The 24,545-nt window shown below is 34.1% G+C and overlaps 4 protein-coding genes across 4 annotated transcripts; all 4 read right to left on the bottom strand.

The window, feature by feature from the left end:
• On the bottom strand, window positions 1–948 carry LOC119819082 (olfactory receptor 8K3-like). Its single transcript, XM_038337089.1, has one exon. It carries the CDS (start codon window positions 946–948, stop codon window positions 1–3), a length of 948 nt encoding a protein of 315 aa, XP_038193017.1.
• A 4,632-nt stretch (window positions 949–5,580) lies between these two features.
• Window positions 5,581–6,510, bottom strand: LOC119819046 (olfactory receptor 8K3-like). Its single transcript, XM_038337033.1, has one exon. It carries the CDS (start codon window positions 6,508–6,510, stop codon window positions 5,581–5,583), a length of 930 nt encoding a protein of 309 aa, XP_038192961.1.
• A 7,546-nt stretch (window positions 6,511–14,056) lies between these two features.
• LOC119818801 (olfactory receptor 8J3-like) lies at window positions 14,057–15,004 on the bottom strand. Its single transcript, XM_038336577.1, has one exon. The coding sequence runs from the start codon at window positions 15,002–15,004 to the stop codon at window positions 14,057–14,059; it is 948 nt and encodes a 315-aa protein (XP_038192505.1).
• Window positions 15,005–21,168: 6,164 nt separating this feature from the next.
• LOC119818800 (olfactory receptor 8K3-like) lies at window positions 21,169–22,110 on the bottom strand. Its single transcript, XM_038336576.1, has one exon. The coding sequence runs from the start codon at window positions 22,108–22,110 to the stop codon at window positions 21,169–21,171; it is 942 nt and encodes a 313-aa protein (XP_038192504.1).
• Between the last annotated feature and the right edge of the window lie 2,435 nt (window positions 22,111–24,545).

Here is a 24,545-nt window from a genome sequence, read left to right as displayed (position 1 = left end):
TTACAGTTTAAGTAGAATATTCAAACACATTCCCCGTTTCCTATGAATGGCCTGCTTCACCTCTTTGTTCCTCAAACTGTAGATAATGGGATTCAGCATGGGGATCACCAGTGTATAGAACACAGAGGCCATTTGACCAGTTTCAAAGGAGTGAGTGGATTTTGGCTGCGCATACATAAAAAATAGAGTCCCATAGAATATAACTATCACAGTCAGATGTGACTCACAGGTAGTGAAGGCCTTGTGTCTGCCTTCTGAAGAGTTTATTCTGATAATGGCTACAAGAATCAGGATGTAGGATATGGAGATCACTAAAAGAGAAGAAACTAAATTAAAAGTTGCGAAGATTAAAATTATCAGTTTAATTTCATGTGTGTCTGAGCACAGCAACGATATCAATGGCAGACTGTCACAGTAGAAGTGTCTGATGATATTTTGGCCACAAAATGATGAAATGAAAATCTTGATAACTGTCAACAAAGTTATAAAAATACTATAGAGGTAAGGTATTGCCACCAGCACGTGGCATAATCTTGGTGACATGATGATTGTATACAGTAGTGGATGACAAATGGCTACATAGCGGTCATAAGCCATGGCTGACAGGACAAACACCTCAGTAGTGATAAACATACTGAAGAAGGTCAGCTGGATTGAGCACCAATGACAGGAAATGGTTGGTTGATCAACAACAAAGTTGATTAACATTTTGGGCCCCACGGCAGTTGAATATCCAAGGTCAGTGAAAGACAGCTGTCTGAGGAAGAAGTACATAGGTGTCTGAAGCCTGGAGTCTATTTTGGTGAGGATGATCAAGCCCAAATTACCCACCACAGAGATCACGTATACAATGAGGTAGAGTCCGAATAAGGGGGCCTCCAGCTCTGGAAGATCTGTGATTCCAGTTAGAATAAAATACTTCAGCACTGTAAGATTGTATGTATCCATGTTGACTACTCAGGAAACCAATACTGGTAAGAAATATAAAGACAATCATTAAATACATTAGACTCCAACGATAATAACTTTGTATTTTATGTTTATATTCAATATATTTTATACTATATAGAATGAACATGCATTATATTATGGTTACATATTAAAGCATATGCATAATATTACTGTGTGTTTTGATCATTCGTACTTTAATAGATGTCAAATAAATGAAAGAATTGTTTTATACGTTAATAACACAGATATAAATTACGAAACTTCTGACATAGGTCATTTCATTGTTATATAAGATAACTGCAAAATATAGCTAAAAGACAAGCACAAAAGTATAAACTTCTATGAACAATCTTCTATCAGTGAGAGAATGTTTGCTTAAATTGTTTTATGAATATTAAGCTGACATGTGTTCCACTTATTTTATTAATTAGGAAACAGACATTATACTTTAAAGCTTCACGTGTAGATCTATAATAAAGTATTAAACATTGATGAAATAAAGAAAATTATTTAATGAGTGATGTTATTTATTTATTGGAAAACTGTTTATCTAGAAATATGAAGTTTATCTAGAAATCTAACCAGCTTATCAATTCTCTATGGCAGATATAAAAGGAGGAAAAGAGTCAATAATAAAATTTACATGGAATAAAAGAAGTCTCCAAGGTAGTCAAAATAAGCAAGGTGTTAGAATACTCATATATTCTGAATTCAGCACTTAATTTTAAACACCTTAATTTAACAAGCATAGTGTTTTTCAGAGTAGAGACTTAAATTACAGACTACAGTAAGTACATGGGCTAAGTCTATACATGCATGTCCAAATTATGTCAAAGCCACCCAGTATATTCATAAGAGCTGGAGCTTCCCCTAAGGTTTTTCTGTGAGACTCTGCATCTGCCCCCAGCCGTTGCTGGATGAGGTCTCTCTGTCCTTTTTGATGAGAATTTTCCTAGGCTCCTGTCCCAGATCTCTCTGCAAGCAGGAAAAACTACATGTTTTGGGCCTGGGTTGGTAGCTTAATATTTCCATTTGAGATCTTGCCTGGTTACAGAAGATAGCCAATTCAGGCTCCATGTTTAGTACTCTTTGCCAGGGTTACACTGATAGATTCCATAAAGTTTCCTTTGCTTTAGATTTCTACGTCATGCTAGAAATGCCCGCCCCAATTGTTTCCTCCAATATTTTCTCCCCACACAGCTGATCCATTCTGTTCCCGATATTACCCACCACCACTTCACCTGTAAACTATATTCTATTTTGTTGTAGGAGATGCTTGCCGGTTCCTGGCTGCTCAGCCCTGAAAAGAAAATCACACAGAAACTATACTAATTTAAATCACGGCTTGGCCCATTAGCTCTAGCTTCTTATTTTCTATTACAACTTCATTTAACCCATCTGCATTAATTTGTGCATCACCACAAGTTCGTGGCCTACCAGCAAAGTTCTGGCAAGTGGTTTGAAGGGTAATTTCCTCTGTGGGCTCTGGCACCTAACACGGAGTTCTTAGTGGCACTGTATCAGTATGTCTAAGAGTCTAAGACACATAGACTTGCTAGAAGAAGTACAGCCCTGGGGGATGGGCCTTGAAATTTCAAAAAGCTTTGTTCAGTTATCAGTTTCTCTCTCTCTGTCTCTGTCTCTCTCTGTCTCTCTCTCTGTCTCTCTGTCTCCCCCCCTCTCTCTTTATATATGTATCTCTCTCTCCATGCTTGGTCTTGGTGTTTGAGATGTGAGACTTCAGCTTTTTTTCTAACCATCTTGCCTCCCACTTCTCCACCATGATGGACTCATCACTTTGATTGCAGATTTTTATCGTAGCAGCAGAAAAGTAATTAATATAGATTTTAGTAGGTCATTGAGACATATAGCTTTGCAATCTAGAGATGTAGAAATTTTGAACTCACCTCTGTCCTTCACACAATCTAGTAATTTATGTTGATTCACTTTTCTAGTTTTCTTATATGTGAAGGAACTTTCATATTTGTCTTTGAGTGTTTGAGTTGTATCATATTACAAATCATGGTCCAGATCTATTTATTTTGCAACAAATAACAGAACATTATACATAGACACACACACATCATACAAATATTGTTTAACCATTCATCTATTTATGTGCATTAGGTTACAAAAATCTTCATTATCATGGGTTACCAGTATTTCTTAAATATGCTTAAATTTTATTTCCTTTATATATACAACCTGAACTGAAATAACTGGGTCATACAGTCCTCCATTTTTTATTTTGATGGTAGAGGCTCCAAACTCTTCTCTTCAGCCTCAAGGCCATGTCTCTCACCTTCATGGCAAGTTTATAGTTGTTTATATTCTCAGCTCTCCACACTTGTCTGAAGTCCTCACACTTTGGCTCGGGTCTCTTGTTAATCAAAGGAATTAATAAATCTTTGATATTTTAATACAATGTATTCTGATTAAATTTATTTTGTCACTCTCAGATCTTCTTAAACTCAGTGCTCTTTTTTGAACTCTTCACCTACCATCTTAATATTCTCAACTGTGTTTGGGGCTAACACACATGAATGGTGACCTGAACCAGTACAGCACTCTACTTGTCATCAAGAAAGAAAAATCAAAAGTAGGAAGGAATATAACTTCACAGGTTGGCTTTATTGAGGTATACCTGACATTTTAATGGCTACATAGTAAGGTTAGCTCTTCAATGATAATCAGAGTACAAAGAGCTTTGTTTATATGAAAAATCACTCATGAGTGCTAGTTATCATGGGTGTGGGAGATATAGAGAATGCCGGTATGTTAGGTTCATATGGCAGCCATCTGAAGCTGGTGTGCCTTCAGCAAACATTGGGGAACTAAGCTGTGCTTGAGGGTCTCACCATGGCAGATGAAGTGGTTTCCAGAACAAGAATGAAGTCTATCTGTGACATCTGTGGATAATTTATCTTTGCTATTATGAACATATTCTATGTGTATACTAAACTTTATTTACATTTAAAATTTTAGCTCATAATTCCTTTGATAGCTTATGAGCAATCTTTCTTTTTATATCATTCATTTTTTTCTTTCCTTTTTGAAATTATAATATACTTAGAGCATTTCTCATTTTCCTTCCACCCTCTAAAACTTCTCACATATTCCTTTTTCTCTTTCAAATTCATTGCCTCTTTTTCATTAATTGTTTCATGCATACATGTATATGTACATACATATCTAAAAAGAATTTTCTCAGTTGATAAAATAATATTTTTATGTATGTGTTCAGGGCTGACCACTTGGTGTTAGATAATCAATTGCTGTGCTCTTCCCTGAGAACTTCTCTTTTCCTAATCTTGAGAACTTGGGGTTTTCCCCTGTTCTCTTTGGCATGTCTGTTGTTGCCTTTGTTCAACTCATGTTTAAGCAGTATCTGTTTGCACTTGAATGTTTGCTTCCTGAATCCAATCATACATGTCTTTGTTTAAAATGTAAATACTAAATGGAAATAAAGGCGGCAATTATTTATAAGAGACTTAATAGACCATCAAGTCTACTAATTATTGATACATTTATTGATTTTGTTAATACATGTGAATTTTTACAAAACAATATTTTTCATTATATTTTCACACACACTACACACTGTGAGTGTGGCATACACACACATATATACATACACGTGTGTATATATGTATGATCCTTTGATGTTATTTACTTACTATCATATAACACACTCTCATCCACCTTCCCTGCCTACTGTTCTACTTTCTATTTCCTAATGGTCGTTTCTACTTTTATAAGTTTGAAAAAATTCCACATAAGATGAATTATGCAATACTCATCTTTATGAGTTTGGCTTATTTTGCTTAAAACGATGATTTCCAGTGCTGTAAATGTTCATTTCTGACATAATTCCCCTCTTCTTCATGCCCAAGATAATTGTGTATGTGGATCACATGTCTTTTTCCATCCAGCTGCTGTTAGGCAGTGACACTTGTTTCTTGTTCTGGCTGCTGTAAAAATGTGAGCGCAAACACTGATATTCAGATGCCTCTGCTTTCGCCTGTGTTTTGATTTCTCTGTGCAGATATTCAAGAATCATATAAATGGATCAGATCTTGTTTATGCTTTTCATTATTTAGTATTATATCAATACTCTTTGCAAAGCATATATATAGAACATAGAACAGGGATAATATTTTTACATATTAGCATGTCAGTACATGATATGTACTTCTATATGGATGTCACATAGGAAAGAAAAACTGCACATTGCAATACATTAAGACATCTTTGGCCAAATGAAAGTCTCAGGTGAGGTACAAACATGAATATGTCTTTTCCATTTCACCAGGGGCAGAGTCAATGTAAGGAGAGTGGCAGAATTCAGGCACTAGCATGGAACTTGTGAAAACAAGATTAATACCAAATGAGAGCCAGTATTTATAAACTGAATATTGAAAAACATTTCAAATTCACTATGCCTTTTCAGTCCAATGCATTTACAAATCCAGTACATGTTATATGCACTTGTATATAATCAAATTTATTAAACACACAGTTTGGGTCTAATTCTTGTAGGACTCAGGATTTTAAGCATGGATGTGCATGTTAGGCAAGCTTCCTGCTTTTAGGCTACCTCCACTTTATATTGCATTTCAAGTACAAGGTTTACACACATTTTTTCCATAGCTTCTGAAGGGCATCTTTTACTTCTTTGTTTCTCAAGCTGTAGATAATTGGATTCAGCATGGGGATTACCAAGGTGTAGAACACAGAGGCCATTTTATCAGTCTCAAAAGAGTGACTTGATTTGGGCTGTACATACATAAAAAACAGAGTACTATATAAAATAACTACCACCGTCAAGTGAGAGCCACAGGTAGAGAAAGCCTTGTGCCTGCCTTCTGCGGAGTTCATCCTGATGATGGCCACTAGAATCAATATGTAGGACACAAGGACCACAGAAAGGGATGAAACCAAATTAAATGCTGAGAAGATCAATATTATGAGTTCAATGTCACGTGTGCCTGAACAGATCAAGGTTAACAAAGGAAGACTGTCGCAGTAGAAGTGACTGATGACATTATGACCACAGAAAGATGAAATGAAAATTTTGATGGTGGTGATCAGAGAGAGAAAGGCACTGAAGAGATAGGGAATTATCACCAATACCCAGCACACTTTCTGAGACATAATGACTGTATAGAGCAGGGGGCTGCAGATGGCCACATAGCGGTCATAGGCCATTGCGGCCAGAACGAATAACTCACTAATGATGAAGAAGATGAACAAAGATAGCTGAATGGCACACCAGTTGTAGGGGATAGTATTTTCTCTTGTTACAAAGTTTACCAACATTTTGGGTCCCACAGCTGTTGAATAACCAAAATCAATGAAAGCCAGATGTCTGAGAAAAAAGTACATAGGTGTTTGTAGCCTGTTATCCAACTTGGTGAGAATGATCATGCCCAAATTTCCTACCATGGAGGCAACATAGATGAGAAAGAACAGTACAAAAAAAGGAGCCTGTAGTTCAGGGAGGTCTGTGACACCCATGAGAACAAATTCATTCAGCACAGAGAGGTTCTGCTTCTCCATCTAGACTGTTAAGGAAATGCTTACTTGGAGGGATCTTCAAAGATCACTGTAATTCTGGAAGTCACCTGTTAAAAATTCAGAGTTTGTCACATTGTATAAGAGATCTGTGTTTTTATGTTCTTCCTTTGTTTGATTTTATCAGGAAGTAATAGCGTTATGCCTTCTAGACATGACATGGCCATCAAACTTTTGAGATCTTAGCAACTGTATTTACCTGCACAGCAAGACCTGCATAGAAAGAAATCATCAGAAATCCTGGCACAGACAGGGAGGCACTCTCCTCCAGGCCCTTCCTGTTACTGAAGAACTATTGAGAACTGTATTTTCTGGGGGAGATAAAATTATTCTTTATCAAGGTTGTGGTTCCTCATGCTCCTGTGGATGGTCTCATAGACATTCATCTTTGAGCTGCAGTAAGGGGATTTAGGAAGTTACAAACAAGATGAAATGATTTTAAACATAGTCTTTAACAATTATGTATTGCTGTCTAGCTCATTAGTCATCAGAGAGGCTCATCCAGCAACTGATTGATAGAAATAGATGCAGAGGCCCACAGCCAAACAATAGGCAGGGCTTGGGAATCCTGCTGAAGTGAGAGACGAAGGATTCTTGGAGCCAGAAGAGTGAAGGACACACAAGAAAACTCAGTAGCAACGGACCTAGGCTCATAGGGGCGCACAGATATTGAACAACATCCAGGGAGTCTGCATGGGACTGACACTGGCCTTCTGCATGTATGTTACAACAGTGTAACTTGGTCTTTTGTGAGACTACTAACAGTGGGAGCAGGGGCTGTCTGTGACTCTTTTGCTTGCTTTTGGGATGCATTTCCTTATACTGTGTTGCCTAGGCATGCCTTAATAAGGGGGAGGTACCTAGCCTTACTGCAATTTTATATACCATTTTTAATTGATATCTATAGCAGACCTGAACTTTTCTGGAGAGAAATGAAGGAGTAATGGATGGGGAGTACAGAGAGGAGGTAGGGTGGGAACTGGGAATAGAGAAGGGAAGAGAAACCATAGTTGGATGTAAAAGAAAAAGTAGGAAAAAATAACAGAAATGAATTTGGAAGAGCTGTGTGCAGAGAAATATATGGGAGAACTTGAAGGGAAAATATGAAGGGTATCCTCTATCAAATTTTTTTTATACATGTCTGACACTCTCAAAAATGAAGGACAATTTGAAAAACACATATAGTAACCATTTTGGATAATTTATAAATAGCATTAATGCATAATTGATAGCAAAGTCTAAAATAAATTATATTTATGGTTTATGACTAAAAAGTAAATTAAGTATAATTTACTATATTGCATTGAGAATAAATAATATTAGGCTGGGATGATGAATTTATGCATGGAAAATCTGTTCATTAAATTAAGCAAGCTATGCAATTAAATGGAATATAAAGGATATTTGAGAATATGAGTGAATACTGCAGTTATAACTTCTTCCAAGATCATGATTGATAAAATATTTTGTAAAAGTTATAATACTGAACATTAGTACTTCCTAAAAGAGAAAAGTTAAAGTTATATGGAAAAAGATCATAGAATTCCTAACTAAATTTGCAAAGGAGTTATGTTCCTGGCTCTAACATCTCAGAGTTACAAAACTGTCCAATTTTTTAAACTGAGAAATATTTGTAAAGCTTCAGGGTATACACTTAAAATTTGGCATGTGTGAAACCTGTGATAGCAAAATCAATTGAATACTACTATTTTCATCCTAAAATGTTAATTATTTTAATATTACTAATTTCATGCTAATCTTATATTTTCAAATATCGGCTAGATCCTTTTATTTTCCCCTCATACTTATTTTTTTTTAATTTTTGAGATTATAATTTCTCCCTTGATTATATATCTCCCTTCCCTTTCCTCCCTTCAAACCATATCATGTAACCACCACACTCTCCTTTCAACTCGTTGTCTCATTTCCACGAATTGTTATTGCGTGCATACAAGTGAGGGATTCTTTTAGACAACAGCTACCCAACTGTGCACTTAAGTTCATGGCAATTTCCTCTACTCTGCTTTGGAGTCCATCTCTATTTTTCCCATCTTTCATCCTTCTTACCCTACTGAGTCCCTAATTAACTTTCTTCTATTTCAGTTCTGTCATGAAGATCGGTTCTGTTGTGAGATCAGTTTTTTTTTTTTGTTTTCATCAATCTGAAAATGCAAAATTTATTTTTTGTGTCTTTGTGTATGCCACTCAACATATTGACCTGTCTTTTCCTCCATGCTGCTGTAATTAATACAAAAAAAGATAAATCTATTCCCTTTCTAACATCTTAATATGCTTAGTTTGGAGAATTTCCTAACAAACATGATATTTATCTAGAAAAATGTGGCTATAACTCCAGTATTTGCTTATTTATCATTGTCAGAGTTTCACTTAGTTGAGTAGGCTATGTTGAAAACAATGTTGCCTTTGCCTCAGCCTCGCAGGTAGCTAGAATATGCACAAGAGAAGGGACTTAGATGTTACTCCTATGCTCCTTTCTCACTTTTGTCTTTCAGATCTGACTGGAATAAAATAAGGATCCTTAACCAGTCTCACTCTTACCTGAAAGAAGCACAAATTCCAAGGAGACAGCAAGGGTTGTGTAAAGGATCTGAAGTACATGGGTTCCCCGTTATGTAGATAGTGACAACCAATCCCACTAAATTAGACTATAAAATTAAGTACGTAGAGTAACTGAGGTGAATAAATGAGAAAAACCAATAACACTGTAGTCAATGAAAAGAGAGAAAGGTGCAAGAGAAGGAAGAACTATCAGTTACTTAAAAAGCACATCAGACTCAGCTGCCTAGCTGAATAAATATTGCTAAAAATGTCAGAAATAAAAACATCCCTGTTTGTGAAATAACATTTCACCGGATATATCTTAAAACTCAGGAGAGAATGTTGCCCCACCCCCCAGCATATAAAATAAAACTAAAATCTACAACTATATCTCAATAGACAAATACCAATTGCAGTACATATTTGTGAATTACATGGAACCAGTATAAATTGTCTCAGCTTTCAAATTTGGAAAATGTGATAATGTACAAATTCTATATCTCATTAATTCATCTAATGCAGTGAGAATCTGTGAGTCCTATATTTTAATGTCAACCTACAAATTAATATTGTGTGCCTTCTGATGATTTCTGTAGGTATTTCCTCTACTACTGAGTACTGACCCCAGATGATAGAATCAATCTCTACCAGTAAGCTAGATTTCTTAAGACTTTTGCCATCTTAATATCTATTTTATCCTTTCTGAACAGAAACAGAGGAAGAGGAGTCGATTGGAAGGGGGCAGAGGGGAAGAGGGGGATGGAATGGGAGAAGAGATGGGAGGGGAAACTGTGGCTGGGATGTAAAATAAATAAATAAACTTATTAAAAAGTTCTATTTTATCTGTGCTACTATAATTCATAATTTTACAATAAAACTGTGTGACATAAGTTTTACCAATTATCACATTGTATATATGTAAATATATAACTATATAAAAACTATATATAACTAAAATATAACTATAAATATAACTATAAATTATATAACTATATAAATTATCTTCACTATATAGTTAATATAAATTAACTATTTATTAAGGCTATTAAGTATATTCCTATTAGGGAAAGATTACTTATATTTCCAAAATTGTTTATAATTTTTCCTTAAACATTTTATGTTATTAACAAAATTAGTTATTTTAAGATTGCTTTTATCCATTATACTTCATAATTTATGATTCTCAACTGCTTGGTCAATCTTCTTTATGTTCAGATGACTTGCTTTTTGGTACCCTGCCATATATATATTGTCTGTTATGATCTGTGTTAGCCTAAATACAGTTTATTCTTACATTTGAGACTTTCTTTCTCTTCCTACTGTAGTTATGACTATGAATAACTGTCTCTATCTTCTGCACTTAGCTTGTTGAGTCATTTTGCACTTGCCCTGTAGAAATGTTGTTGTGTAGGACAATTGTGTTTCCCCCTAAACTGCTCAGAGTGTAAAACGTAGCTGAAAAGAGGGTGGGATTTAAAGTGATAAGAAATAATATGTAAGTCATAAACAACTGGAATGAATGAGTCAAGACTCAAGGTTCCCTGTTCTCTGTAACAACTCCTTAGAAGTTTCCTTAAAGATGTCTTCATATGTTTTGAGCTTGCTTCCCACTTGTTTCTCTCTCTCTCTCTCTCTCTCTCTCTCTCTCTCTCTCTCTCTCTCTCTCTCTCTCTCTCTTAAATGGTGTATTTCTACAACCATGATATTATTTGTTTCTGTGCCAGCTCTTGGGTGGAGTCACAATGGTACAAATCTAGGCTTGTATAATACTAGTAAAACGAACAGTTTCAGAAAAAATGAAGATACAACTGCATAAAAACTAGGGAAAGTGACATGACTTCACTGAATAACCGGAAACTCCTTTTAAAAACCTTTTTTATTGGGAAGATCTATACTCAATTTACATTATCCCTCTGCTTAAAACAAACATATGGATAATATATTTTCTGCAATAACATTCTACTTGACAAATTAAAAATGCTCATATTTCATAAACTTCTTATTTGTGTGAAAATAAATAGAAACAGAAATATTAGTAAATGAAAAATAGCACATACATGTTTAAATATGATGACCCTAATTGTGGCTGTACTTGAAACTGAAGACATCAGGAATAATCTGCTGATCTAATTTGATACCATGAAGACCATTAAAACCACTCACCTAGAATAATAAAAGGGTTTGTGTTCTTCTGTTGGGTTAGCCACCAAACTGCAATCAAGGGCCCTTCAACATGGCTCTTACTTTTAAACTATGCATCTGAGAACATGAATTCAATATCTTGATTATTCCCAAAACATCTTAAAACTGACAGCAATGTCACTGGGTATTTGTTAATGATCCAGGGACCGACTGATTTCCCTGCTGAGAAATTATCCTACCCAACATTCAGTTTATTTCCTCTGTTATTATATTTAACTGGAAATATTCATAAGCCTGCATGTAAGAATCTTATATTTTGGTAATTCATTTATTCCCTTCTCAGTGTAACTTTCAGTGAATCCTACCATGTGTTGAAGCAAGCTACATGTTTGTGGTTATAGAACAATTTACATATGCCTAATGGTTACTTTTAAAAATAAGAGTTTAGTGTTATGAACTTTTTATAAAATGACAATACATGACAGATTAATGGTATATCTGTAATTATCAAGAATCCATCAGTCCTCATGTCTCATCTTTTCCTAATAGAGAAATACCTCAACTGTAAAATTGACAAAAGTACTTGAAATAAACGTGTCTTTATGAAGTAGATACAGTACATATTTTAATTTTCAAAGTCATTTAATATCTTTTGAATAGATAAACTTTTAAGTATAATTTATGAATGATTTATTTTCACTATTTTATTTAATTTCATTGAACAAAAATATGACAATCTCTATCAGAAACCATATATTTATTTTACAGCAATTGATATTCTGTTAGTTAGAAATTTCTTATTTCTCCTTCTGAGATGGTTTTTAATTCTTTGTTCTTTCTACTCCAATATTAAATGTTCTTGGAATTTGTGAGACTATGACAGAGTCTAGGTCTGGAGAGTTGGTCCTCTATTGACCGATGACATCCTTTCTCTTGACTAACAGGTGGTCATTTCCATCAGTTGCATTTCCTATTGTTGTGTTAGTTTCTGGGATGTGACTCAACATATTTATATTAACAAATGGCAAGGATGAAACCCAGTCCTCACTGTTCTTAAGTGATTTTTAACAACAAGAAATGACCAGGAGGGGACCCGTCCCCCTCATTATTTGGAGATTTCATTAAGATTGCCTTCATATAGTGAATGAATGTGTGTGTGTGTGTGTGTGTGTGTGTGTGAGTGAGTGAGTGTGTGTGTGTATGCATTTTTACATATGAAAACATACATAGCTTAGACTAAAGTAACCCTTGGAGTCTTATAGCAGACAAAGTACGTGAATAAATAATGCAAACCTTTCTAAACACTCATTACCCTCTGATGAAGTTCTAGTTCAGGTTTGCCGCACACCGTGGCCCCTGTCTGCTCTCTATGCGTTAGACCCCAGTTCGCGAGCTTCGGTCAAGGGGCTGGAGGTTGAGAATACACACACAGAGACAGACCGACACACAGACCTTCAATCACTGGAACCAAAAGCCCCTCTTTAATAGCACCATGGAGGCTTAAATACACTGCAGTCAATGGCCAAAGGTGAAAATCCCATCCTCTGATCCTCTAACCTAGGCACAGCTTCTAGTAACTTTAATTAGAAGGTTCTAAAAGGGAAGAGCAGCTGAAGGCCAGGACTCATTAGTCTCAACAAGGTTAAAACAAATGAGGCAAGAAACGACTAAATTTTATAATAAATATTTTGATTTAAAATGCATTGATCCACAATAAAACATTTAACTACATATTATTTAATAGAGATAATAATTCTAAAAATTTCTTAATACTTTTGTCTTCTATTGATTAGAAGATGTGCATAGCAGTTAAATGGCTTCTGAGAATCTCACCCATGTCACTGAGTTCATACTCATGGGGTTATCCCAACGTCCAGAACTGCAGGTCCCTCTTTTCCTTGTGTTCCTGGTCATCTACACGCTGACAGTAGCAGAAAATCTGGGCTTCATCACCCTTACCACCGTGAACTCACGACTTCAAACTCCCATGTACTTCTTCCTCAGACACCTGGTTGTCATCAAGATTATCTAACAGAATATTGCTTTACTAAAAAAAAACATTTTTATAATGTAACTTTTTTATAATATAAAGTAACATAAAATATTACTTTACATGGAAAAAATCTATTAGTATAAGTAGCTTTATGTGAGGAGGTTCTATGGAAGACTATTTTTTTTTCAATGACAATCACAAAGAAAAAGAAAAATGAAAGAGTCTGGATCAGAAAAGCCTTGGCAATAGAAACCGTGTTTAGAATTCAGATTTTCAATCTTGAAAAGAATCAAAGTGAACGATTATGAATGAGTTCCAGGAGTTGAGAAATTAAAAGGAGGAGACAATGGTGTTGAGTTTCTAGAAGGAATACCAAGGAGACGCGAATAAATAAAATAATATAAACATATAAACATCACAGGCAACTGCAATAGTCCCTGTAATCAAGGAATCCCATGGTGTGAAGTGAACCTTCCTTTCACCGGTTCTTATTTAGTTCCAACCAAGATTGAGGACTGCTGATCTGAAGTCTGTGTATTCCGAACTCTTTGATTTCTGATGTTCCTGGATATGCAGTGTCTTCCTAGATACTGGCTATACTTCTCGTGTTATACAGTCTGTCTTTGTACCAATGCATACATACATTTTCAGTACACAGCATCTATTAACTTTTAGAGTAGTTTTGGTTTTAAGAACCTTCATGGTTTTGTGATGAAAATGAATTTTGTCATTACTCTGAATGGTACTGAGAAATTAAATTGAAGTGATATTTCATGCAATTCTCTCATCACAAAAGTAACCATATATAATATTTTATTCAGATTCATAGTTATACGCTTATGTTAGATTGAACCGTAGGCATGGATTTTTCAGGAATTCTTTCAAGGCGCATTTAACATCCTTATTTCTGAAGCTGTAGATGACAGGGTTCAGCATTGGGATCACTAGCGTGTAGAACACAGAAGCCATCTTGTCAGTGTCTAGCGAGTGGTTGGTCCGTGGTTGCAGATACATGAAGAGAAGTGTGCCATAGAACACAGTGACGGCCATCATGTGGGAAGCACAGGTGGAGAAGGCTTTCTTCCTTCCTTCAGAGGAACGGATCCTCAGGATTGCAAGGATGATGTTGAAGTAGGATATAAGAACAATAGTCATAGAGAAAAACAAGTTTGTCCCCGAGAAGAAAAATACTACAGTTTCTGGAATGTAGGTGTCAGAACAGGACAGTGCTAACAGAGGGACATTGTCACAGTAAAAGTGGTTGATTACATTGGAAGAGCAATAACTCACAGAGAAGACACAGGGAGTCACAACGATGGCTGTGAAAAAGCTGAAGAAGTATGTGAGGGAGACCAGTAGAAGGCACACGTGCCGAGACACCACCACCATGTAGAGCAGGGGGTTGCAGATGGCCACATAACGGTCATAGGCCATCACAGCCAGCATGAAGATCTCTGCTACAATGAAAACCAGGAATCCTCCCAGCTGGGTGGCACATTCATAGTACAAGGTGGTTTTCTTACTGACTAAGAAGTTGACCAGCATTTTAGGAGCAATGACGGTGGAGTTGCCAAGGTTGATGACAGCCAGGTGTCTGAGGAAGAAGTACATGGGAGTTTGAAGTCGTGAGTCCACGGTGGTGAGGGTGATGATGCCCAGGTTTCCTGCTGCTGTCAGCGTGTAGATGACCAGGAAGACAAAGAAAAGTGGGACCTGCAGGTCTGGACGATCAGATACCCCCATGAGTATGAACTCTGTGACATGGGTGAGATTCCCAGGAGCCATTTATATTCTTATTTCATTCTTTAATGTGGAAAAGAATATTAACAGATTATCATTTTTTTCTGCTTTAAATAATAAATCCCTAAATATCTCATTCATAGTTATTTTATTTAGAATGACAATCTTTTAAGTGTGTTAAATTTTAGTTACTTTTTCCTTAACTGTGCATAAATATCAAAAATATCAGAGACTATATTGCCTGAAAGAGTCTTCGACAACTGTTTGTTCACATTGATACATTATGTAAATCACAACACGCCACCTGTGAGGACTTGAGCTAGTACCTTTTGATCATTTGGTTATTAACTTTCATTCCTCTTACTTTTCTGACTCAGTTTCCCACAAACACTTCTCCTCTTTGATCTATTCCATCTTATTGTCTTACTACAAATTTCAATCTGCTTTAATCATAATTCATTTCTTCTCCCAATTTATCCAGTCCTGCTATGTACTTCTGACTTCTAGTTATTAAAATTCTATCATTTTCTTCTTGCAGCCCATGCTGGAAATTACATTATAGTTTAATCACGTTATCGGTACATTGTTTTTAAGGATCTTAATGTATTTTATTACATCATTAACAGTGTTTTTAAGACTGGTTCTCATTATATATCTCATTCCACCCAATAACTGAGAAATATCCTTCCAACTACTGTCTATATACTTGATTACCAGCATGTGGAAATTTATCTGAATTATTTTTATATCTAATGGTCAATGAAGTAAATTTATTTGAAATCTTTGCAATATATTAATGTCATTCTTAAAGAGCTTGACTGTGATTTTGCTAACTGTAACTGACATGTTTTATTGTTAGTTGTTTAGTCAGTTTTTGTGAGTTTTTAAGATAACTGGGTTTTTATATTTTGTAATTGTGTTGTAATTCAAATACAACAGTTGTATCTATAACTGATTTCAGTAGCAGTTAGTAGTTAGTACTATTTTCCTGCTTTGAATATCTTGTTGAATTTTCTGAATTACTTCTTAATTAATTCCTACTTATGACCATACTTAGGACTTTCAACTTTGAAATACATATAGCAAATATATTATAATTTTGTGAAATGTAAAATTGGAGAAATATAGTAGATTGCTTAATAATTGTAAAAGTTAAGTAGAAAATATTGTAATATATACAAATAAATATGTAGTATATGCTGCTTCAATTGAATACAAACCTTTATATGCACACTTTATTTCACACTGTACTACATAAATATGTGCAAAGATTACATATCAGTAAAAAGTAAGTGCTTTTAGAATAAGGGCATGTATATCAAACAATACATGCAGTAACAAACCGTAATCTAAATCTGGTGGGATTGATTGAATATAAAATGTTTATATAATGCGTCAAATGTGAATTTGTAGGGTTGTTGTATCTTTGTTTTATCAATTCTTGCTCATATTTTGTGCCATGCTGTGACAGAAATGCTTGTTTTATTAGAAGGCAAGCTTATGGTGTATAGCCACATGATAAATTTATTTTAATGGTACTATTTTCTCTCTAATTGTTACATATAAAATTCTGGGTATCATGCACTTTGACATAGTGTTTTCTATGAATGTATCATTAGCTGAAGAATCAATGCCATCATCTGCAAATTTTGGCTAAATATTTGTGGAAATACCTTTGGAAACGAGAGTTCCTTCATTCATTTTATATATTTATCTATTCAAATATTTCATGCGATAATCTATTAGCAATAAAGCCAATGACATTACAGCTCCTGTTATTTAATATCACTGAAATAGCAACTCTATAGAACCAGTCACATGCTAGCTTTTGTTCTTGTTAAAATATTATTGAAATCATCTCTTATCCTTTTATCTTTAGATACTTGACTTCATGTTATTCAAACATTATCATTAGGCCAGAACTTGAATTTCCTTGGATGTCTCTCTACTCAATTGTGAACAAAAAATTCAGCCCTAAGCATCAGTGACTCTTCCCTCCATTAGATTAGACAAAAATAAAAAAGAAGGAAAAACTCACCTTTTACTTTTAGTAATTGTATAAGAAATTTTTAGAAGCACAGAATTATGTATGTCAAAGTTTCATCAGGTGTTCCTGTGTTGTGCCAGTTCTCAAGCAGATTAAAAGCCTCTCTATACTCTATGGGAAATACACCTCTTTACTGACTATTACTTCCTCTGAATAAAGAGCTCAGACTAATTAATCAGTAGAGATGCTGGATGTAATTAAGCACAAATTTTGTACCTTGATACAACAATCAGAGAATCAGAAGCTGAATCTAGAAAAAGAATTTCAATCTTGACCAAAATTTTGATAAATTGATTTAAAAGACACTTGGACTCTGAATTCATGTCAATGAAACATTTGGCATGGCTTACCTATAAAAACCATCTGCTATAACCTATCGCCAGTATGACGTCATGAAGGGAAGTGAAACGTTTTAAATATGTCCGTCCCTAAAGATTTCCTCACTGAGCTGTATTTACTTTGCTGAAGTCCCTGAACATGAGAAACAAGTTTTCTAAGTAAATGGTTGATTCCAGAGGGAAAGAAAGACAAATGGCAAGCTCATTAGTAACTCCACAGGCAACTTTTCACAGACAGTGAAACGTGAACGCTGCCCATCTAAATTATCACATTAGCGGGTGGATGCAATGATTTCATCAACTTATTCCTTCTTTGTTTCTTTTGCGGTGTTTCTCTGAACAACATATTAAGTAGGGAGTAGTGAGAATCTCCCTGGGAAGGAGATCTGTCTTAGCGATGGTTTTTATTGACGTGAAGAGACACCACCACCATGACAACTCATAAAGAAAACATGTAATTGGGGTGGCTCACTTACAGTTTCAGAGGTTCATTCTATTATCACAATGCGGGGGAGTATGAGTGGCATTCAGGCAGATGTGGTGCTGGCTATATCTTGATATGAAGGCCACAGGAAGTGGAATGACACGCTGAGAAGTTTCCCAAGCATGGACAACCTTAAAACCTGCCCTCAGAGTCATTTCCTTTAAGGAGGCCATATCCACTCCAACAAAGCCACACCAACCAATGGTGTCACTCTCTATGAGCTTAAGGGGACCAAATACAATTAAACTACAAGATTCAATTGGTAAAAACCACAGAATGTGGCATAGAGGTTTAATTTTAAATATAGGTATAAAGTGAATGTAAAGTTACTATTTTCCTCCAAGATAATATGAGACTTAATACCCATTTGCTATATAGTATGTATACACTAAGGAATTGTATATTGTACCATGCAGTAGTAATTTGTTTAATTCTTCTAAAAGTTCAAGAATACACAATTTTTAGTTTAGCACAAAATTATAGGACTAGATTACTTCATTTTCTAAATCAATTAGTATATTTTCCCCACCAGACAGGTCACATACACTTCATTTGGGCAGAGGTGGAGTGATTTTTATTAAGGAAAACTCGATTTATTATTTTTCTCTTATAAATATATTTTACTATTTTTTTTGTTTTTGTGATTCCTGAAAACAATTTTAAATTTAAATATATTAAACATATTTTCCTGCTCCCCCAAGTTCTTCCAGATCCTTTCCCCCTCTCTACCCACTGAAATTTAACTCCTTTTTCAAAACGAAACAAAAACAGTATTTTAATAAAACCAAGACAACACAATAAAACCAAACATCAAAAGAAAAAGCAGCAACAAAACTCCACTGAACTGTAATGAAATAAGAGTGCACAATAAAATTGTGATGTCTAATACTCCCACAACCAAAAATATAATTTAATATATTTAATTTAAATTAATATTTTTAAATATAATTGAATTTTTATTTATATGTGTGCATGCACCTGTGTGTGGATATGTGCATGAGTGCAGGCATCTGCAGAGAAAGGAGAGTGGCACTTGTTCTAATTGAACCTACAATTAGATCCAGTTGTAATCAACCTGATATGGGTGCTTGAAGCAGAACTCAGAACCTAGGTTAGCACATTATGTATTTTAACTACTGAACCATCCTGCCAGTCCCTAAAATTATTTTTAGAAAAATTTTGCAAATATTTTCTTTTATTCAGCATCACCATGTGTGTATACAGCTTTCTGGAATCAGCGTTCTCCTTCATGCTTTGGTGAGTCGTCACGTGTGGCAAGTGCATTTAATCACTGAGCCACCTTACACGTAATCTACTCCAAATGTCATAATCTCTAGGAATGAAAACCTATTGCATCACTACCATGTCCTCAACTCAGGCTGTTTTCATGGATACTCTGTTTTTCTAATTTATTTTAAGGTTCTTGTTCTAAACAGAATTTTATACTTTGGATGACCTTCATAGAGAATAGTAGATTCAGTGAAACAAATCTTCTTGGTAATTGTTTTATCCAATTCTATTTTTATAAAAATTGTATGGTGTAGGAAAATATATAAAAAATTTCGAAATTCTAGTGACTTTGCATAATAAATGCAAAATGAATTTCAACATAATTGATATGAACAATTGCAAACGTCATTACACTTTATTCTTTTATGACCTGTCATTTTATGTGGAATCAAAAATGACATTGTTTATATTAGAAATGTACTATTGAGGTTTACTCATTTAGGAATGTGTCTTCAAATGTGAATGTCAGTGACTTTTTATCTTTCTCTGGAATATAATTTATTCTTATTCACTGAAATTGATTGAGGGAGAGAAAATATGTTAAAACTGCAGTAATTTAAATATTTTATTACTTGATGGATAATAATGACAAATAGTGTTGTTTTACCTTTTCATGTTGTACTTTCTATTATTAAGTTACAGTATTTTCAAAATATAAAACTTATGTATTCTTATGATTTAATTATATAATTTTATTCTAGGAAATTCGATTGTGTGATTGACCTTTCTTAACTCTTCATTTACAGATCCCCATCTGACTATCCATACCCTTTTACTAACCCAAAGAGCTCTTATTTAGCTATTGATTGGTGGCACAGATATATTTGGTACATTATGCAAATAAAACGACATGAAACCTGAGGAGGAAATACTTTTGTGAGCCTTGAGGGATTAGGAAGAATATATATGAGGAATTAAAGTAGTACACGAAAATGTATTTCTAAACATTTATTGCTGAACTATTGTAATTCATTTTAAATATAGGTATAAAGTGAATTTTTGTTTGTGATAATGTGCTTGTTCTAACAAATGATATAACTATCATATTATTAGCTATATATAAATTATTGTAATTAATATAATAGTTATATTATGTTATGTTTGTTACCATCAGCAAACATACTGAATCCAATAGTACACTCAGTGTTGCATGGATCAAATAAAAGGATGTCCTCTCATCAGAGAAGAACAAGAAATACATTCATACATTCATGTATTAAATGCAAGAATAAGACAATATGACATTTATAGTAATTTTATTATTTTGATTTAGAGAATTAAATAATTTACAAAGAACAGGCAAAAATAAACATTGAGCCAGTGAAAAATAAATAAAATGAACATTTATACAAATTTGCAACAGAACTTAAACATTTATCTGAAGTGGTACATTCACTTAAAAGCACATATACACTGAATTATAAAAAAAAAATTGACAGCACTAAAAAGCTACAGGTTATTTGAGAGGCAGAATACACCAAATTAACCAGAACTATGGGCATCATAAATGAAATTAATGTTGTTATAAGAAAAGGAAATGAATCATATATGCCCTTCTCGGGATAGGGTAATTAAACAACATCTATGGTGATTTACAAGACAAGAGAGGAACACGCTTTAGAATAATTTAGGTTTTCACACAACTCATAGAAATGAATAAATCCAAAAAGTTAAATATGTTTCCATAAAAACTGCAATACATTACAAAACTTGATGAATGTATCAATAGTACAACCAGCATTTAACCCTGCTCTACCGGACCTGCTCCTGTTGTTTCTAAGTTGTATAAAGTGCTACCATAAAACCATGTGATCTTAAAATTCTTAAAATCTTTAGTGTGATCACATTTATCCCATTATTGGAATTAGAATCCGGCTTTCTTCAGTAAAATGGGATGAAATCTATTGTATTCCTCATGAATTCATTTTTAACACTTAGGTATTTGACTACATGGATGAACGTTAACATTTAATTTTACGTTGATCCTTTGTACTTGCTAAGCCGTTTTGTGGGAAAACAAAGATGGAAAGACTCCACTCCTAAGTGTATTTCAAAGGAAAGCACTGTGCATTTTTTTCCCTGTCCTATAAAGGGCGTCTTTTACATCTTTGTTCCTCAAGCTGTAGATCAAGGGATTCAACATAGGGATGATGAGGGTGTAAAAGATTGAAGCCACTTTGTCAGTGTCAAAGGAGTGACTGGATTTGGGCTGCACGTACATAAATATCAAAGTCCCATAGAAGACAGTGACCACAGTCAGGTGGGACCCACACGTGGAGAAAGCTTTGCATCTGCTCTCAGCAGAGTTCATCCTGAGAATGGCTATCAGGATGAGCAGGTAGGACACAAGAACAACCAGAAGAAAGGAAATCAAATTAAAAGCTGCCAAGAACAACATTATCACTTCAATTTCCTGTGTATTTGAGCAGACCAAGGATAACAAGGGGAGACTGTCGCAGTAAAAATGGCTGATGACATTGTAGCCACAGAAAGACATAGTGAAAATCTTAATTGTAATCAGTAGAGCCACAATTGTACAGTAAACATAAGGAATTACTACCAGCACCCAGCAAACTCTTTTTGACATGATGACCATATAAAGCAGAGGCTTACAGATGGCCACGTAGCGGTCATAGGACATTGCAGACAGAATAAAAAGTTCACAAGCAATGAACAGAAGAAAGAAGGCTAACTGTGTAGCACAAAGGCTAAAGGAGATTTTGTTTTGGTCAACAATAAAATTTGATAACATTTTTGGCCCCACAGCTGTTGAATAGCCAAGATCTGTAGTAGCCAGGTGTCTGAGAAAGAAGTACATGGGTGTTTGCAGCCTGGAATCCACCATGGTGAGGACGATCATACCCAAGTTGCCAACCAGTGATATCAGATAGATGATGAGGAAGAGTCCGAACAATGGTGCCTGCAGCTCAGGACGGTCAGTGACTCCCATCAGGATGAACTCAGTCACCACTGTGAGGTTCTGTGTCTTCATCCTAGCTTATAATGAAGACTGTTCTGATTAGAGAACTCAGCATCATCAGTACTGTATTTTATTGTTAATTGGAGGAACTTTTAAAAACTAATATAGGGGAAATACACCTAATTCTTTCGAGTTTTAGTATTTGAAATCACACCTTTAATAGGCAGATATAACATATCCCCATATGTCTTTAAAACAGAAACAGATGAAGATTTCAAGAATGGTGCTGAAGAAGATTTGTGTTATTAAATAATATAATTAAATGTATACAAATATTTAGGTGTCCTTTTAAACTTTCACAGCTGGATTAGATATTTAATGAAGAGCAGTGTGAAATCTAAAATGGTTCCATCATTATTTAAATTTGTAGGGCTCTCCCTCATGTGGGTTTGCAGGGGCAAACAAAATCTATTCTTCCCTAAGAAACTCTCAAAAGTTACATGTGGGTATTGTTTGGCATTTTTAACCAGGCATATACTTACCAAAAATAGATTGTGTTCACTAGATTTTTTGCACATCCCACTGGCCAGTACTGAACTCTTTATGGATCTGAAATGATAATTATTTGGGAAATTAGGTCAAACATCTTGCTTTTTATTGGACCTATTTTGGGCTTTGTCTTCATTGTGCCAAGAGTAAATAATATTGAATTGTGTGCTGTGTTTCAATTGCTTCCTGAGTATTTGTATAATCCTTAATTAAATAATATGTGTACATGATATAAATATGTGGCATAAAAATTTTATTTAATATATGTTTCAATATAATTTTGATAAATTTATTTGTATATTACAGTAAAGAACTTACAAACATATAAAGATGTCTGAGCAAATTAGGAAGAATGGATTTTAGTATTGATTTAATAACGAAGACTCAAAATTTTCCTTTTACAAAACAAAGAAGTGTATAGTCTATAATAATAATATTTAATACTTCATGTTACACATATTTTATATTTTAAGCACCGCTATAAAGATAAAATTAAATAAAGCTTTAATTGAACAGATAATTTGATGTGATTTTGAAATCTTCCTGGAAATCTTCTTGTGTATTATATACACATTTTTGGCAAATATAATCTAGAACACATAAGAGTTAATTTCTAAAAATCATTATATATATAAGAATGTATATATATAAGAATGCATATATAAAATAATGTATACATATATATTATATATGCATAAATTATATATGGCATATTTTCATATACTGTATACAAACATAAATTTGACAAATAATTCACCAAAATCTATGATTAGCATATGCAAAATCAGCATGTCTTATACTTGATTTGTGAAAGAAAAATGAATAATATGCCTATGACATGCACACACATTAAAATTCTTGATATGGTATTACTGAGTAATTTTCAAAGATGCTTAAATGAATTGACATTTTTTAGATACAAGTATTTAAAATTATCATGAAGAGAAACTGAGAACATCCTAGAGAATTTAGAAAGCACATAACTGATGTTAGAAATGGACACTTAGAGATTGCTGGGAAAGGCTCAAATTTGAAAATATTCCAAATCCTTGCTGACATAAATGGCTAGGTCACACTCTGTTACCTCTACGGAAACACTGTCTTGAATGTCCAATGTGATTCTTAAAATGGATTTTTAGGTCAATTTATGCTTTATTTGAAAGCACAGAATTCCTTTTCCCTATGGATCTTCCAAGCAGATCAGTGATTACATTTAAATAATTTGAGAGTCTAATTAGATGTCTAGAGGTTACTAACTAATTATCAGGGAATGCTGTCATTCAACTATGACTTTATTCATTTATTTATACTTCTATCTATTCTATAATCCAAAAATCTACTTATGTACATTTCTCAATATATGTCTGAATGAACATATGGTTCATTAGGTACAGGTGTTGAAAACATTGTACTATTTAAATGTAGTCAAGAAACTAAGGTCACCTTTACCATGAACTATTCACAAATATAATCTAGAACACATAAGAGGTAATTTCTAAAAATCATTATATATATATGAATGTATATATATAAGAATGCATTATAAAATAATGTATGCATATATATAATAATGCATCACACATCTCATAGCTCATAGATTAAAAATACATAGGAGTAGAAATTATCAATTTTGTTGAATATTTCAAACATCAGCATTTACTGAATAAGAAGAGATTACAATTGATGTAGTTCTTAGTGAAGATGCTGGGTATGACTGTTATGTAATCTCTAAATTAGCAGTAAAGACAAATATTTTACGGCATTATATAAAAGCATATTTAATTTGCTCTCCTCACTTAAGTTTTGGTTGTAGTTTATAGCCCCAGATACCTTCCATATATAAAAACATACAATACATTATAACAAGCAAATGCCTTAAACAAAAGGTTTGTTTCCATTTTATCGTTCTATTTTTTTTTTTTTGCTTGTTTGTCCTATTTTTTTTCTAATGTTTCTTG

Source organism: Arvicola amphibius, chromosome 7 (genome assembly GCF_903992535.2).
Source record: "Arvicola amphibius chromosome 7, mArvAmp1.2, whole genome shotgun sequence".
NCBI lineage: Eukaryota > Metazoa > Chordata > Mammalia > Rodentia > Cricetidae > Arvicola > Arvicola amphibius.
This window is presented reverse-complemented; position numbering and strand designations above follow the sequence as displayed.